Source organism: Protopterus annectens, chromosome 1.part1, assembly GCF_019279795.1.
Source record: "Protopterus annectens isolate FY-2018-M chromosome 1.part1, PAN1.0, whole genome shotgun sequence".
NCBI classification, from domain to species: Eukaryota; Metazoa; Chordata; order Ceratodontiformes; family Protopteridae; genus Protopterus; species Protopterus annectens.
Window position 1 is genome coordinate 355,531,377 of NC_056726.1, and position 14,756 is coordinate 355,546,132.

Consider the following 14,756-nt stretch of genomic DNA (forward strand, 5'->3'; position numbering starts at 1 on the left):
ACCCTTGACCCTAGCCAGTTCACTTTTGTCTAGGGCATATCCTTTCTACACATCCTGGTTGACTTCTTTGAGAAAGTTACTGAACAGTACATGCCTAGATCTCACTAAGACATTCAATACCATGTCATACTCTGGTATTGTCAATAAACTCTCCCAGTTAAATGTTAATCTCTATGTAACTTGAAGCACAGCAAAATGGCTCAGAAACAGAACCCGTAACTTCATGCTGTGGCTGATCAAGGTAGGATGTTTTCATCCCTTCCAAATGTTATTAGCAATGTACCGTAGGGCTCCATCCTTGCCACTCTTGTTTGACATTTACTTCTCCAGAGGTCAAATCTAATGTTTAAGGCTTATGGCTGACCAAATTTGCTGATGACTTTAAACTAGGTGCCATTATAAACTCTGTAGGGGACATCAAGATCCTTCAAGAGGGCCATTCCCAAATAAATATCTAGTGTCAAAACCATGAGCTAAAACGTAATGCCAAGCACAGTGTCCCCTGCAACTATCACATTGATAACACACCCAGTAAAATTGATCCAGTAGTTAGGAACCCAGGAATTTATGTGGACAGTGAACTGTCCTTCCTTCATCGTGTATCCACTACTCCAAGGAAGTCTTTTTCTCATTACACACTGTATTGGTAAGGGTATAGCATTCAGGTCTAGGGATGTGATCATTCCACTCTGCTTGACACTTAGTAGGCCAGCCATTGCGTGTAATGACTCCTTTGGCACGTACCTATACAAAACCTTAACAGAACATGAATGCCCATAGGGTTTTGTCAGCAAGAAAATGTAAGTGCCTTAGTCCCAGGAACTACGCTAATCTTCTCAAAGCCTTGTCCATTTTCTTGGAATCATACAGACTGCTGAGGGTAACCTGTGCCTTGCATACAGATTGTCAACAGATCCTATCCTCTCAGATCTAGTGCACATCCACAAACCCAGTGGTGGCATAAACACCCACTCAGGATCTTAATCTCTTTTGAAACGTGTATAACGTGTTGGAAGGATTAGATATGTATCACAGAGAATTTTTCTTCTTTGGAGTTGTCTTCCTCTCAACATAAAACAAAGTACTTCTGTTGCTCTATTCAAATATTAATCTGGATGAATGGATGGGAAACTGCATATTCACACCTGGAGTACCACCTTTGTCCCTTATGGAAAGGATTAACATGTAAATGTTTCGGCTGCAGCAGGTTATTCATATTTAAATTACAAGGGCAAAAAAACTTCATAGAAATGCATGGCTATAGACTAGCAATGATCTTCAAGGGTCCATAGCCTAGTAAGTACCAGTGAACCTATGTAAGGTATGAGTGAACTACTGAGCAGAATTTTTACTGGATTTTGTGAAACCTTTCAGTTGTGGTTGTGATGGGTTATCTTTATGAAATTTACTGGGAAGTTTGGATACATAATTAAACTGTCCCTTCTTGGTCCACTGCCATGCTGCAGTATATGGTGCTTGCTGAGGTAGATAACAGTAGATTCACTGATGCGTTGTGTGTAATTCGTATGAAAAATATATGTAGTACAGGATAAACGCTGTGTAATATATTGATCATACTGAACATACAACTTTTAGCAATAAACAAGATTTTTTTTTAAAGTGAGAAATTCAGTCATACTTTGGTTTCTTTGCAGACTCACAGATCGTACTGTGAAAGAATATGCAGTCATTCGCCCTGCATTGTTGTTTTGGGGCCTAGTAAATCTTGTGTATGGCATGTTTAAGGTAAGTGTTGTCAGTCTTTTTACCCCCCCCAAAAAAAATTTATCAACTGTATTGAAACCAACAATCACATACATACCAATATAAAAAGTACACAATCAGTAATCATGTATGTAGAAGTGCACTCTGCCAATACATATATACTATACCACCCTGAGGGCGAAGAGAACAAAAAGGTCAGTCAATGGAGTGTAAACCTATTTGCAATTAAATGCTGCCTGTAACTCATTCCAAAAAAATGTATATATCTATAAATGTGTGTGTGTGTGTGTGTGTGTGTGTGTGTGTGTATATATATATATATATATATATATATATATATATATATATATATAGGTATAGGTATATTTATATGTATATGCATGTATATCTAGTGCTATAGAAGAGATCTTACCAACAGTGTTTTTGTATGTGTGTGTATGTGTATATGTGTGTGTATATATATATATATATATATATATATATATATGTGTGTGTGTGTGTGTGTGTGTAAATCTATGTAGCTTCTTTATCCTCTGGAAAGTCTCATTCAGCATATCCTTGTTCATTTCAAAGGATGTATGCCCTTCTTTCAAGACTCTGACATTTTTGTCATTCTTTGGTTCTGTTAGACAGGAGCTGGGTAAGCTTTTCATCAGTTCTTTCCAATTGTTCATGATGGAAGCGAGGACAGTGCAACTTCACATGTCTGTAGATCTGACTTTGGAACCCTTCTGTAGTAGATAACTTCGATTTTTTTTCTTTAGATATCATCCAGATCTTGATGCAGTTCAGAGTTTCTCTTACTGCAGTACACACATGCAGTTCAGAGTTTCTCTTATTGCAGTACACACAGGGTGTGCATTCCTCATGACAGGATCCACAATCCTTTTCTGCCACTCACTGAGCTAGGATTCGGATTCTAGTAGTAGTCTATGAAAATTCTAGTATTTGTTGTAGTACCACAACTGCGTGACACGAGGGTGAGAAGCATCCTGCACAGCTATACCGTTACCTGCTGCCGATATGGGAAAACCAAACTTTTTAGGTGCAGGGAAAATTCAGGGGTGCAGAATCTGTTGCCAGTATTGATACTTTCCCCTTGGAGATTCTAGCATGCCTCTCAACCTCTTAGAGCAAGAAATTTGGATAAAGCCATAAATAAAAGTGGGACAGCAACTCAAACTAGGGACAGTTTTTAAATATTGCTCTTACAAACTTAGAAAATTGATAAGAGTAACAGGTTTTGTTTTAGCGTGAATTTCTTTTGAGGGGTATAAAGTCTAAAACTCAAATATTTGTCATTATTTTCTAACTTCAATCTTTAATGATTTACCACTAATTTGTAGGAAAACCACAATTTTATGAAAAACAGACCAAAAATGTGAAGCAGAAATCTGTACATTCTGTGAAAATCGGTACACTTGAGAGGTATGAATTCAAGCACTGGTGTATTGCATGCCAAAAAGAGAGAGAAGACCCTCCATGTGTTGAGGCAACAATCTCTGACTGGTTTCCTACCTAAGATGGTGACTTTGGATAGAGTCATGGTGCAAGCAGTTGATTATGGGGTGCCTGCTCAGGTTATAATAAATCCTGCACTTCCACCTCTAGTCAGTCTGCTGAGTATCCCTTTTTGAAGGGGATCCTTTGTCTGAGGACTCTGACATGTCTGTGTTGGATCCTCTGATGAATAGATACAGGGACCCAAACAGATGTTTTCTTTTACCTCCTTTTGTTCCAGCATTGGGAGTATCATCTAGAAAACTTGTAGTTCTCCTCTGTTCATTGAGGCTTTGCCTAAGAAAGGGTGTACGAAGTTTGGGGTATGCTCGACCTCCAATCCCTTTTGTCTGTGGATCCTCCTTCGGTGTCCCCATTGACCTTCTCTAATAAGACCATGTCTTTGTGCCCGGTTTCTCAGAATATGATCAGTTTCCTCAGATTAAGTAGGCAGATGGCCAGAATCTTAGGGAAAGTAGCCGACACAGTCCAGCATATCATAGCTTTTAAAGTGTTTAACTACCAGTCTTTTATGTAGAAGATTGTGTTGAGATAAATGTACAGTTTAGATGAATCTGCTGCATCATTGCTTACAGACCAAAAGGTTGTTTCTGATGTTTCTCGGGTGTCAAAACATACTCGAAAATGTTTCTAGAACTGCAATGCTGTCAGTGGTGATTTGGAGGTATGCCTGGTTGCACTCCCAGAATTTTTCAGATGAGTTAAAAAATGTGATTATGAATGCTTCTTTTGAGTCTGATTGTGTTTGATACAGCAACTAATCAGATCTTAAACACTGATGACAAAGCTAAAATTGATGCTAGGAGTATTGAGAATTTTAAAAGGATACCCCCTTCCAACTTATGACTGTGCTGAGGAGCAGCACCCATCTTTATCAAGTCCCCCATCAAGTGCTTCATCTCTCAAGTTAGCTCTATGCAAGATGGCCTGGCTGTCAGTGGTTTTCAACAAATGGGTGCTAAACATTGTTTGCAGGGGTTTCAGATGAAGTGGAAAGATCTTGTGTCTCTGTTCTTGGGGGGGGGGGGAAATCCCCTGTCATCTTCTAGGACACATTTTATTCTCTCCAGTTCTGCAGAAAATGCTGGACTCAGGGGATCATAGAACCGGTCTCTTCTTCAGAAAGAGTGACAGGTTTCTTCTCTAGTATTTTCTTGGTTCCCCAAAACAAGCAGTTGAACAGACCAGTGTGGTGCCAAAAGTTTTTAAATTTAAGATAGTCACCCTGCAGGCAGTGCTTTCTCCATTTCCAGACCACTGCTTCACAGTGACCTCGACCTTAGTATTGGTGTGTGCCTTTCTTCATATCCCTAGGGCTTATCGCTTCAGGGGGATACCTAAGATTTGTTGTATGTGGTTCACACTATCAGTTTTCTGTATTGCCCTTTGGACTATCCACTGGAGTGCCTTGGCTTCTTGTAGCTACTGACTGACTTGGGGCCTATATTTTTTTCTGTACTTTGATGACTTGCTGATCTGTGCAATCTCTCCATCTAGGCGTGTGGAATCACTAGAGAAAGCCTTGTCCTGACTATCATCTAATTCAAAGTTCATAGGTAGGTACTAGGCTATCTACCCAAGGGCCTACGTAAGCCTAGCCAACAAATTTCCCTGGCTTACGCCACACAAGAAAGTTATTTTCCTGTGCCACTGTCGAGCAGACACACAAAAGTGATCCCCGGGGTGTATTTCCTATTTCCCATCCACTCATCAAGATTTTTCTTGAAGAGTGCTAATGAAGAACTTTGCTTGACATAGATGGGTAACCTGTTCCAGAGTATGGGAAATTTCTGGGATAGGAATCTATCCCTCCAGCATGTCCTGTTTATTGTGGTGACAAGGTTTAGGTCCCTAGAGGCGTGTGGCCCGGAGGGATTGGGATTTCTTTAGGTGTAGCATGTCCAACAGCTCTGGGTTTGACACAGCTTTATATGTGAGGCAGAGATCACCTCGGAGTAGGCGATATGCTACGGAGTAAAGCTTGAGTTTTTTGAGTTGAACCTCTTAGTCATGTTTGACTGGCTTGCATAGACTTCTTTATGGGGTTCTTAATCAGCTTAAACAAGAGTCTGAATTTTCTGCCTGAAGGCAAGGTCCTGTTGCAAAAGATTCTTTGTGGTCCTTAATTGGGTGCAACAAGAGTTCAGCTTTTCTGCCTGAAATGTCATAACTCAGTGTGAGAAATGCCTCTAGTAGATGTTCGCCTCCTTTCAAAACAGACAGTTGGAAAAATTCTGCTCCAGTTATCCTTGCAGCCATGCTTACAGGACAGAAGCATTCCTGTTCCCTGGAATGGGAATGTTCTTGTATGCGTTTCTACCCTTTCTGTTGATTCGCAGGTATTTCTGAAAGTTCAGAGTAAAATGTCAAAGACCATTGTGGTGATCCCTAATTGGCCCAGGCAGTCTTGTTTCTCCCTGATTATGGTATGGGCCAAGGGCAGTTACCACAGACTTCCTCACATGATGGGCCTGCTCACATAGTCACAGGGGTAACTGATGCTCCCCTATTTGAATAAACTTCTGTTGACAGCTTGACATTTTCACACCGTCACAGGGGGTGGCTGGTGCTCCCATGTTTGGATAAACTTGTATTGACAGCCTGGAGAATTCTGTCTTGTGGCCGTCTCTACTTGTCTGCTAGTGGACACTCCTCTTTCTTATCTTTTGGTAAAGCAGTGAATAATAGGATTGTGTACAAGCCCCCTCACAAGCAAATTCTTCATTCGAGGGACACATATTATGTTGACAGATTGTTCTTACCTTTTGAACCATCAGATGTTATGTGATCCTATCTCACCTACATTCAGTACTGATGGGCATTGGCTGAGCTATTCTTTATCCCAGGATGCACCACCACTAATCCCGGACATGGTCTCAAACTTGCTGAGCTAAAGTACTGTTTTGTTCTAAGTTTTCCTGTCAGGAAATTTAGTTTCTCTTAATTTGCAAGGAGGTCAAGTGCCTGTTTGTTAGAGGGTCTTGGCCCTCCTTTAAAAAAAAAAAAATATATAATAGAGTTTAAAGTTTAAAGTAAAATTTTTTCTATTGTGGTATCTGTTCTGTCAAGATAGTGCTTCTTCCACTGTTTTACTGTTTTTTGGATAGACATTATGTCAAAAGAACATAGACCATATTGTTTAGCGCCAAGCACCTACAGGAGTCCTGTAGCATGTGTCATGCTTTTTCATCTAGAGTCCTCCAAGAGAGGAAGAATAAATTAATTCTGAAAGGGCTGATTAAACCCTCCTTCGAGGAAGCCTTATCTTCCTCTTCCTCCCGCCCGAACCGACTGCTAAGGCAGGCTTCTCCTTCGGACGGACTTCCACGGACCCGGAGCGCGCGAGAGTCAGCCTCCGCGCCCAGTCAGTCTCCTCTGGTTTTGAGCCGAGAACTGGGTGTCGGAAGCGGGGTCACCTTCATCGGCTCCACTGATTTAACCCGATATTGGTCGAGTCCATTTGGGTCCCCAGTCCTTTGGAGCAGATGGAGAAGTTGTTTCTTCTAGATCCTCCAAGATGTCTGATTCGGACATCGACAGGGTGCTCCTAAGACTTTTCCAGTCTCCTGTGTTTCAGAAATTCCAGCCCATTAGTTATGGTTCCTCCTCCACAGCCCCGCACCACTTGGAGCCCGGTGCTGGTGGAGCAGATGGAGGTTTTCAGGTCGGGCCCGACTTTACCCAACCCCGCCTCTTCCAAGCCTTCCTCGGGGTTGGACCTTCCCAGGATTCTGGTGGTCTACCTCCACAGTCTCTCCAGCACCTTCCCTGCATACAGAGACTGGGTCTTTGGCAGTCCCCTGTCCTTAGACAGCGGAGCGGGGCCTGAGGTCACCCCCACTGGGGTTCCCCTCCTGGAGGTCCCTCTGAAGCTTCTTGACTCACCCGATGAGTCTCTCACGCCAGACACTGATCTTGATGATGCAGAGGTCCCTGTCGCCCTCAGATGTCTCCTTTGCAGACATCCTGGAAGCCCTCAAACAACGAGGCGGCTGGCATTCCAAACCCCTCTGCTGACGAGTCGGTGTTCCTGATTTGATCTGTCGAGACTCTGTGGAACCGGTGCCTGCTCACCCAAATAAGTTCCTGTCAGCACCCCCTGAAAAGGAGTTTTTGACGAAAGGTGTGGCTGTAGATGCCTTGGTGGTGGCATCTGCTACCCAACAAGATGTAGCAGAGGCTATCCTCCTAATAAGGAGTCTAGGGGCATGGATCGGTACAGTAAGCGTACCCTCAGTTCAGCGGCCTTTACCTTAAGATCCCTGAACTATTTAACGCACTTCACCAAGTTTCAGAGGGATCTGATCAAGGAGCTCTCAGATACCCTCTTGGGTAACCTACCTGAGCAGCTGGCCCAGACAGTTGGCTCTCAGTTGGCTACGCTGTCATCCATATCAAACTCGTCCATGAGGCTTATTTCTCAGGTATTGCTCTACGGAGGCAAGCCTGGCTCGAAGCCTTCAAGTCTTCCTTTTTTGATGGGTCCTCTTTGTTTGGACCCAAGGTAAAGGACACATTGACCTGCTGCGAGCAAGAAGGTAAGACTTTGACTGTCGTAGGGGCACAATTTTCCACTCCCTTTCGGCCTTACCCCAAGGCTAAAAGAGGAGGGAAAATGTGGTTCCGTAGATCTCAGAAGTCTTATCCCACACAGCAGGACGATCCCCCTTCTAGAGGCAGAGGAGGGGGAAATTCTTCTGGAAGACGCCGTCCCAGAGGCGGCAGAGGCCCCCGCAACACTGGAGACCACGAGTCCTTTCGTGGCTCTTCAGCCTTTCACAATCCCTGAGGGATTGCCCGACTGTGCAGCTCCGCGAGGCACCTAAAAGCCTGGGAAGGTATCACTCAGGACCAATGGGTGCTTCGAATTATCACTGGAGGTTACGCCATTCCCTTTTCTCACTCCCCACCTCCGTCCAAGAAAATCCCGGACTTGTCACCCAGTCAACGGGAATTTGCAGCATTAGAAGTTTCAAAGCTGCTTCAAAAAGGAGTCATCCAACCGGTCCCCGCAGACCAGATCGGATTAGGGACTTACTCAAGATTCTTTTTGGTGCCAAAAAAGACCGGGGACTTGAGGCCCATTTTGGATCTCAGCATTCTATATCGTTCAGTCAAAAAGTCCAAGTTCCGAATGGTCACCCTACAATCCATTCTCCCACTGCTGGAGAAGGGTGTTTGGATGTGCTCCATAGATCTCAAGGACACTTATTACCACATCATGGTACATCAAGCGTCCAGGAGACATCTGCGCTTCAGCCTTGGAGACAGTCATTTTCAGTTCCGCGCGCTGCCCTTTGGTCTCACCACAGCCCCCAGGGTGTTCACCAAATGTTTGGCGGTCGTGACTGCTCACTTGAGAAGTCTAGGATTCCAGGTGTTTCCGTATCTAGACGACTGGCTCCTAACTGCCACCTCCAAGCATCTACTATTGCAGAGCCTACAAGCCACAATATCACTGGGCACTTCCCTTGGAATCACCTTCAATTGGCCAAAGTCTGTGTTGCTGCCATCTCAACGCATAAGATTCATCGGAGTAGAGATAGACTCAAACCGAATGCAGGTCTATCTTCCTACAGAGAGGATACAAACTATACAGGCTTAAGTCCGAGCCTTACTTCCCAGATCCAAAGCCCCAGCCAGAATGGTTCTGCAGCTATTGGGGTCTATGTCTGCCACGGTTCTTCTAGTTCCCCTAGCAAGGTTGCACATGAGAATTCTCCAGTGTCTTCTTTCAACACAGTGGTCCTTTCAGGATCTTCCCATCAGTCACCTCATGTGGATCACGGAAACCTGCAAGCGGGACCTTCGCTGGTGGCTGATACCCTCCAATCTGGATCAGGGACGACCCTTTGTTCCGCCTCCTCCTGTGGCCACTTTGACTACGGACGCCTCCCAGATGGGGTGGGGGGGGCATTCCCTGGGCAGGTCAGTCCAAGGCAAATGGCATTCGGAAGAGAGCCTCCTTCATATCAACATTTTAGAAATGAGGGCGGTGTTTCTGTCCCTACAAGCCCTTCACGATTACCTCCCTCAGGGTGTAATTGCCGTTCACTCCGACAACATGTCAGTAGTCTGGTACCTGAACAAGCAGGGAGGGACCAGATCCTACCCTTTGCAGAGAGGCCATGAGAGTTTGGGAATGGAAACGATTTCTAGTGGCGACTCATATCCCGGGCAAGTCCAATGTGATAGCAGACAGACTGAGCAGAACCATCCACTCTCCACACGAGTGGTCTCTGAACAATACGGTCGCAACTCAGATTTTCAGCAAATGGGGAATTCCTTGTTGTGACCTCGCTGAATGCTAAGTGCAAAAGTTCTTCTCCCTCACTCCCGGGAGAGCCCTATGGACGACTAGCCCATCCTTGGCCCACGGCTTGCTAATGCTTTTCCCCCAGTTCCCTCCTTCCCAGAGTGATCCAAAAGGCGTCTCACTTGGGGAGCAAAATGATCTTAGTTGCTCTTTACTGGCCTCGCCAGGTATGGTTCAAATATGCACTGGACGGTCCATGGTTCCTGGACCAGATCCCAGACCTATTAATTCATCAGTCGGGACTACTCCACCAGTCCCTTCACACTTTGAAGTTAACAGCTTGGCTCCTCCTCTTCCGACTATAGTCAGGAATCATACCTTAGACCCGGAAGTCATACATATTTTATCTTCGGCCCACAAGTCTGCCACTAAGAAATTGTATACCAGCAAATGGAAGAGATTTGCTATTTGGGCTCAACTCCGGGGTCTGGATCCCATCACTATTCCTGTATCGGAAGTCCTAAAATTTCTAACTTCCCTGTTCAATCAAGGCTCTTCAGTCTCTACCATCAAGGTCCAATTGGCAGCTATTTCCAATTTTCACGAATCGATAAATCCACCTTTAATGAGCAATAGATTGTGTAAGACCTTCATGAAAGGTGCTATTTCTCATCCTGCCCCTCCATGGGATCTCGATGTGGTGTTACGTGCCTTAACCTCCTCCCCCTTCGAACCGGCAGCAACATGTGATTTGAAATTTCTATCTTGGAAAACTGCTTTTCTGGTTGCGATTACTTCTGCCAGAAGGGTTTCAGAGCTTCAAGCTCTATCTGTAAAACCACCGTACCTGGTCTTTCACACAGATAGAGTATCTCTCAGACCTAATCCATCCTTTGTCCCTAAAGTTTGTTCCAGTTTTTGCCTAAAACAGTCTTTAGAACTTCCAGTTTTCTTTCCAAAGTACTCTAACAAAGCGGAATACATATTCCACACATTGGATGTCCACAGGCAATTGCGTTTTTATTTAGACAGGACCAAACAAACAAGGAAAACAGATCAATTGTTTGTATCCTTTTCGGATAATAAATTGGGCAAAGCTGTCACAAAGGTCACTATTGCCAAATGGATCAGGGACTGTATTAGTCAAGCTTATTCCTCTTCTAATAAAGAGCTTACGACCTCTGTCAAAGCTCACTCTACAAGGGCTATGGCTACTTCAATAGCATTTCATTCTAAGCTTGCCATTAGTGACATTTGTGCTGTGGCTACATGGTCTTCCCATATCCCACTACAAATTGGATGTGGCATCCTTCATTTGGTTCCACAGTGCTCAGGAGTGTTTTCCAGTGAGCCACCCAGGAGTTAGGTGCTAGGGACGCTGTCCCATCAGTACTGAATGTAGGCGAGATAGGATCACATAACATCTTTTAGTTATGTACTCACTATAACTTTAGATGTTTGGGATCCATCTCGCCTACATTCACAATAACCCACCCTCCATCCCCCTGCCTTGGAGATCAGAAGAGATCGGACGGTCCGAATTCTATTGTTTCATCTTGAAACATCTGGCAATGTTATATAAACAAGTTATGTGTGTGTGCATGAATGCGGACAAAGAAGATCTGGGGGATTAGTGGTGGTGCATCCTGGGATAAAGAATAGCTCAGCCAATAAGAGGCGAGCCCATCAGTACTGAATGTAGGCGAGATGGATCTCAAACATTTAAAGTTATGGTGAGTACATTACTAAAAGTTCACACTGATCTCAAGTTCTTAACCTGGAAAGCTGTTTTTTTTTATTGCTCTGAGATCTGCAAGACTAGTTTTTGAGCTTTAAGCTTTCATGGTGGGACAACCTTATTTGATTTTCCACAGGGATAGGATTGTGTTGTGCACTAATCCTTCTTTCATGCTGAAAGTGGTTACAGAATTTAATCTAACAGTCTAATGATGTCCCTGTTTCCTGCTTTCTTTCCAGAACCTAGGAATAAGGGAGAGGGATGCATCATACCTTGTATGTGCATAGGCAGCTCAGGTACTACCTTGACAAAGCAAAACCCTTTAGGAAGACTTGAAAGGCTTTTTATTTCATTTTCTGGAGCAAAGAATCTCAGCCTGTCTGTAAGCAATCTATTGCACGTTGGTTTTCCTCTGGTGGTATTTTTTGTTACACCCACCGTGGCAAGGTGTATCCAGGCAAGGTAAAGGCACATTCCACCAAAGCCCATTTCCTCTTCTGTGGCATATTGGAAAGGAGTGGACTCGGCAGTATCCAAGAGGCAGCAACTTGGTCCTCCATCCATGCCTTTACAAAACACTGCAAACTGGATGCTTTTTCTAGATCCATAATAGGTTTCATGAGTACTGTTCTCCAGGGACTTGGCATTCCTTCTACCAGGTTGGGTAAGCTTTGGGACTGTACCCATATACCAGTAAGGCAGTGTGTTTATTGAACATAGTACGTTTGCATAAGTTCCACTTAACTGTAGCAGTAGATGTTTGCAGAATACACTGCCTTATTGGCAGTACACTCCCACCCCCACCCCCCCTTTTTAGTGTATATAGTTGGCTGTTGGAGTTGCTGTTGTGGTTTGGTTTAGCAACCTTTTGTGTGTGTGTATTGGTTTGGAACAGTAGTTGTTCACAAAGCTTGTGTTTCCATCTGCTCTTCCTAAGGGCTGTCCTGGTCTTGTCAGGTGATTGGTTCTTCACCTTCACAAACAGGTTGTGGGAGGAGTTCTAAGCTTTGACAGGCTGCCAAATAGAGGGTGTCAGTGCTCTACTACCAATATGCCAGTAAGGCAGTGTGCTCTAGAAACATCTATTGTTACAGGTAAGTGGAACTTGTGCATCTGTACTATTTGTTAGACTTCCTCCCTGTCAGTTACCCCACTGATGGTGATAAGGAAGGAAGGAATTTCAAGTTGTTCCCAACTGAAGTTGTATCCTTTAGGGAAATCTTAAGTTTGATGAAGGAACAGCTTAAGTTGACTACTAAACTTTTCATGGAGATACCTTCAACATTTATTTTATTTTATTTTACATTTGTTGACCAGGTTTGTCCGACTGAGCTAAGTAGCCCTTTTTCAGCAGAGGCCCGGTGAGAAAAGCTCCACATGTTCTACAGATTATCATTTACAAAAATAAGTAAACAATCAACAACTGGTTTACAGAAAATATCCAAAGCAACATATACATGAAAAACAAGGATTTACTGCAGTAAACTAATCATTATGTCTGTTAGATTTAGAATCCTACATCATTCAGAAGGACTAACAATAGTTTTGTCACCAGACAAAATCTTACATTATGCAGATAAGAATGTATGTAATGTGCTTAGGATAGAGAAGTTAATGTGAAACCAGGTGTAGAAATTTAAAGAAAGTTACATAAGTTGTGAGCAGGTAGAGGTGTGCATTTAGGGTTGATAAACTGTTTAAGGAGGTGGGTACAGAGGTTGGTCCATTGGCATAAAAGGTATTCTTTAGTGGCTAGCTTGAATTGACTAAGTTGCTTTGAGTGACCTGATCTCTAGTGGGAGGTTTTCCAGGCCTTGGAAGGATTATAGCTATAGAGGATACATCCTTTCTTAGTTTTAGGTTTGTGGGTTTGTAGCAGATCTAGGTTAGAGCTCCAGAGGGCTCCAGCAGGTGAATAGTGGGAGATGACAGATGATAGGTTAGGATAGTAAGAAGACTGATAAAGGATAGAGTTGCTGATCTGGAGTTGAGGGAGAAGAAGCTGGTGAGGTAGTTTTAGCCAGTTAAGGTGTTTGAGTGAGAGACAGTGATGTGACTTGTAAATTTGATGGGCTGCAAATTTCGCTGTCTTGTTGTAGGTACATTTGGAAAGGAGTGTGGAACTGAGGCAAGTAAGAATTTGAGAACCATATAATGGACTGGGTAGGAGGTAGGCATAAGAGAGATTTACTTCACTGGTGAGAAATGTTTTGTTGCGGTAGAGGAGCCCTAGTTTCTGATGAGTTTTCTTGATACAGTTGTTAATGTGTAGATCGAATTTAAGTTGGTCGTCCGTGATGACACCAAGAAGTTTAATGCTAGTTTCCACCTCAATGTGTGTGTTATTGAGGGACAGGATTGTGAAAGTGGATTTAATACGGTTGTAGTTTTTAGGAAGAAAAAGCAGTAGCTTAGTTTTTTTTTTGGTGGGGAGGGGGGTTAAGGATAAGCTGGTTATCAGAGAGCCAGTTTTCTACTGAGTTAAAGGAAGTCTGTGTTGTTGAGATGAGTAGAGTCATCAGCATATTGGACCAGTGATGACTGAGGACAGGAAGAATAAAGAAGATTAATGAAGATGTTGAAAAGTAGTGCACCAAGGATGGATCCCTGAGGGACACCCATTTTAACTTGGAGAGGAGGGGAGAGAGCAGATTGCCACTTCACTGCTAGAAATATGTCAGTGAGGTAGCTGGAAAACCATGCAAAAGTAGCAGGGGAGAAGTTAAGGTTGGTTAGTTTGTGCAGAAGGAGAGGGTGAGAGATGGTGTTGAAAACTTTAGAGAGCTCTAAGAATAGGAAAGAGACAAGTTTGTTATCTTTGGCAAGGGATATAGTATTAAGGAATGATAATAGGGCAGTAGTAGTAGTTCTGTGCTTTGGTCTAAAGCCATGTTGAGTAGGTAAGTAGGTAGTGCATAACTTGTTTATGTATGCATTTTTCTAGAACTTTAGAGAGAAGAGGGAGGATGGCAGTTGGTCTAAAATTAGTGATGACTGAGGAGTTACCTCCTTTATATATTGGTAGAGTGAAGAATTGTTTCCATATGGAAGAGACTTTGGACTCTGAAATGGAGTGGTTGATTGCGATAGATACAGAAGAAAGCAAGGGATTCAGCAGCTAACTGAAAGAATGTTGTCCAGTAGAAGCGGAGCAATGTTTGAATTTGGAGAGTAGGAATTTGATGTAGCTAGTGGATACAGGTTTGAGGGGAAAAAATTTTGATGAGAATCTAGTGGAATTTGATAGTGTGGTTTGAAATATTATTAAAGGTAGATGAGTTGGAACTGGGGTTAAATAGTTTAGATATAGTCAATGAAATATGTGTTGAAGATGGAGGCAGTATCTTTGAGAGTCTTATCAGGATAAGGATTGGGGGAGCAGGGACCACCAGGATGTAGTATGTGGTTTAATGAGTTCCAAAATGTTTTGGGAACCATATACATCAGTCAGACCTTTTAGGATCTTCTAGGCAAGTTTGATTTTAGCACAATTTCATTAAAAATATAACCTCAAAT

The 14,756-nt window shown here is 43.3% G+C and overlaps 1 protein-coding gene across 1 annotated transcript in view; it reads left to right on the top strand.

Moving 5' to 3' along the window:
- UBR4 (ubiquitin protein ligase E3 component n-recognin 4) overlaps positions 1-14,756 on the top strand; it is a 3,959,899-nt gene that overhangs the window by 3,923,505 nt on the left and 21,638 nt on the right. Inside the window, 1 exon segment of the mRNA XM_044087073.1 lies at positions 1,656-1,746. Coding sequence (XP_043943008.1) covers positions 1,656-1,746 — 91 coding nt within the window.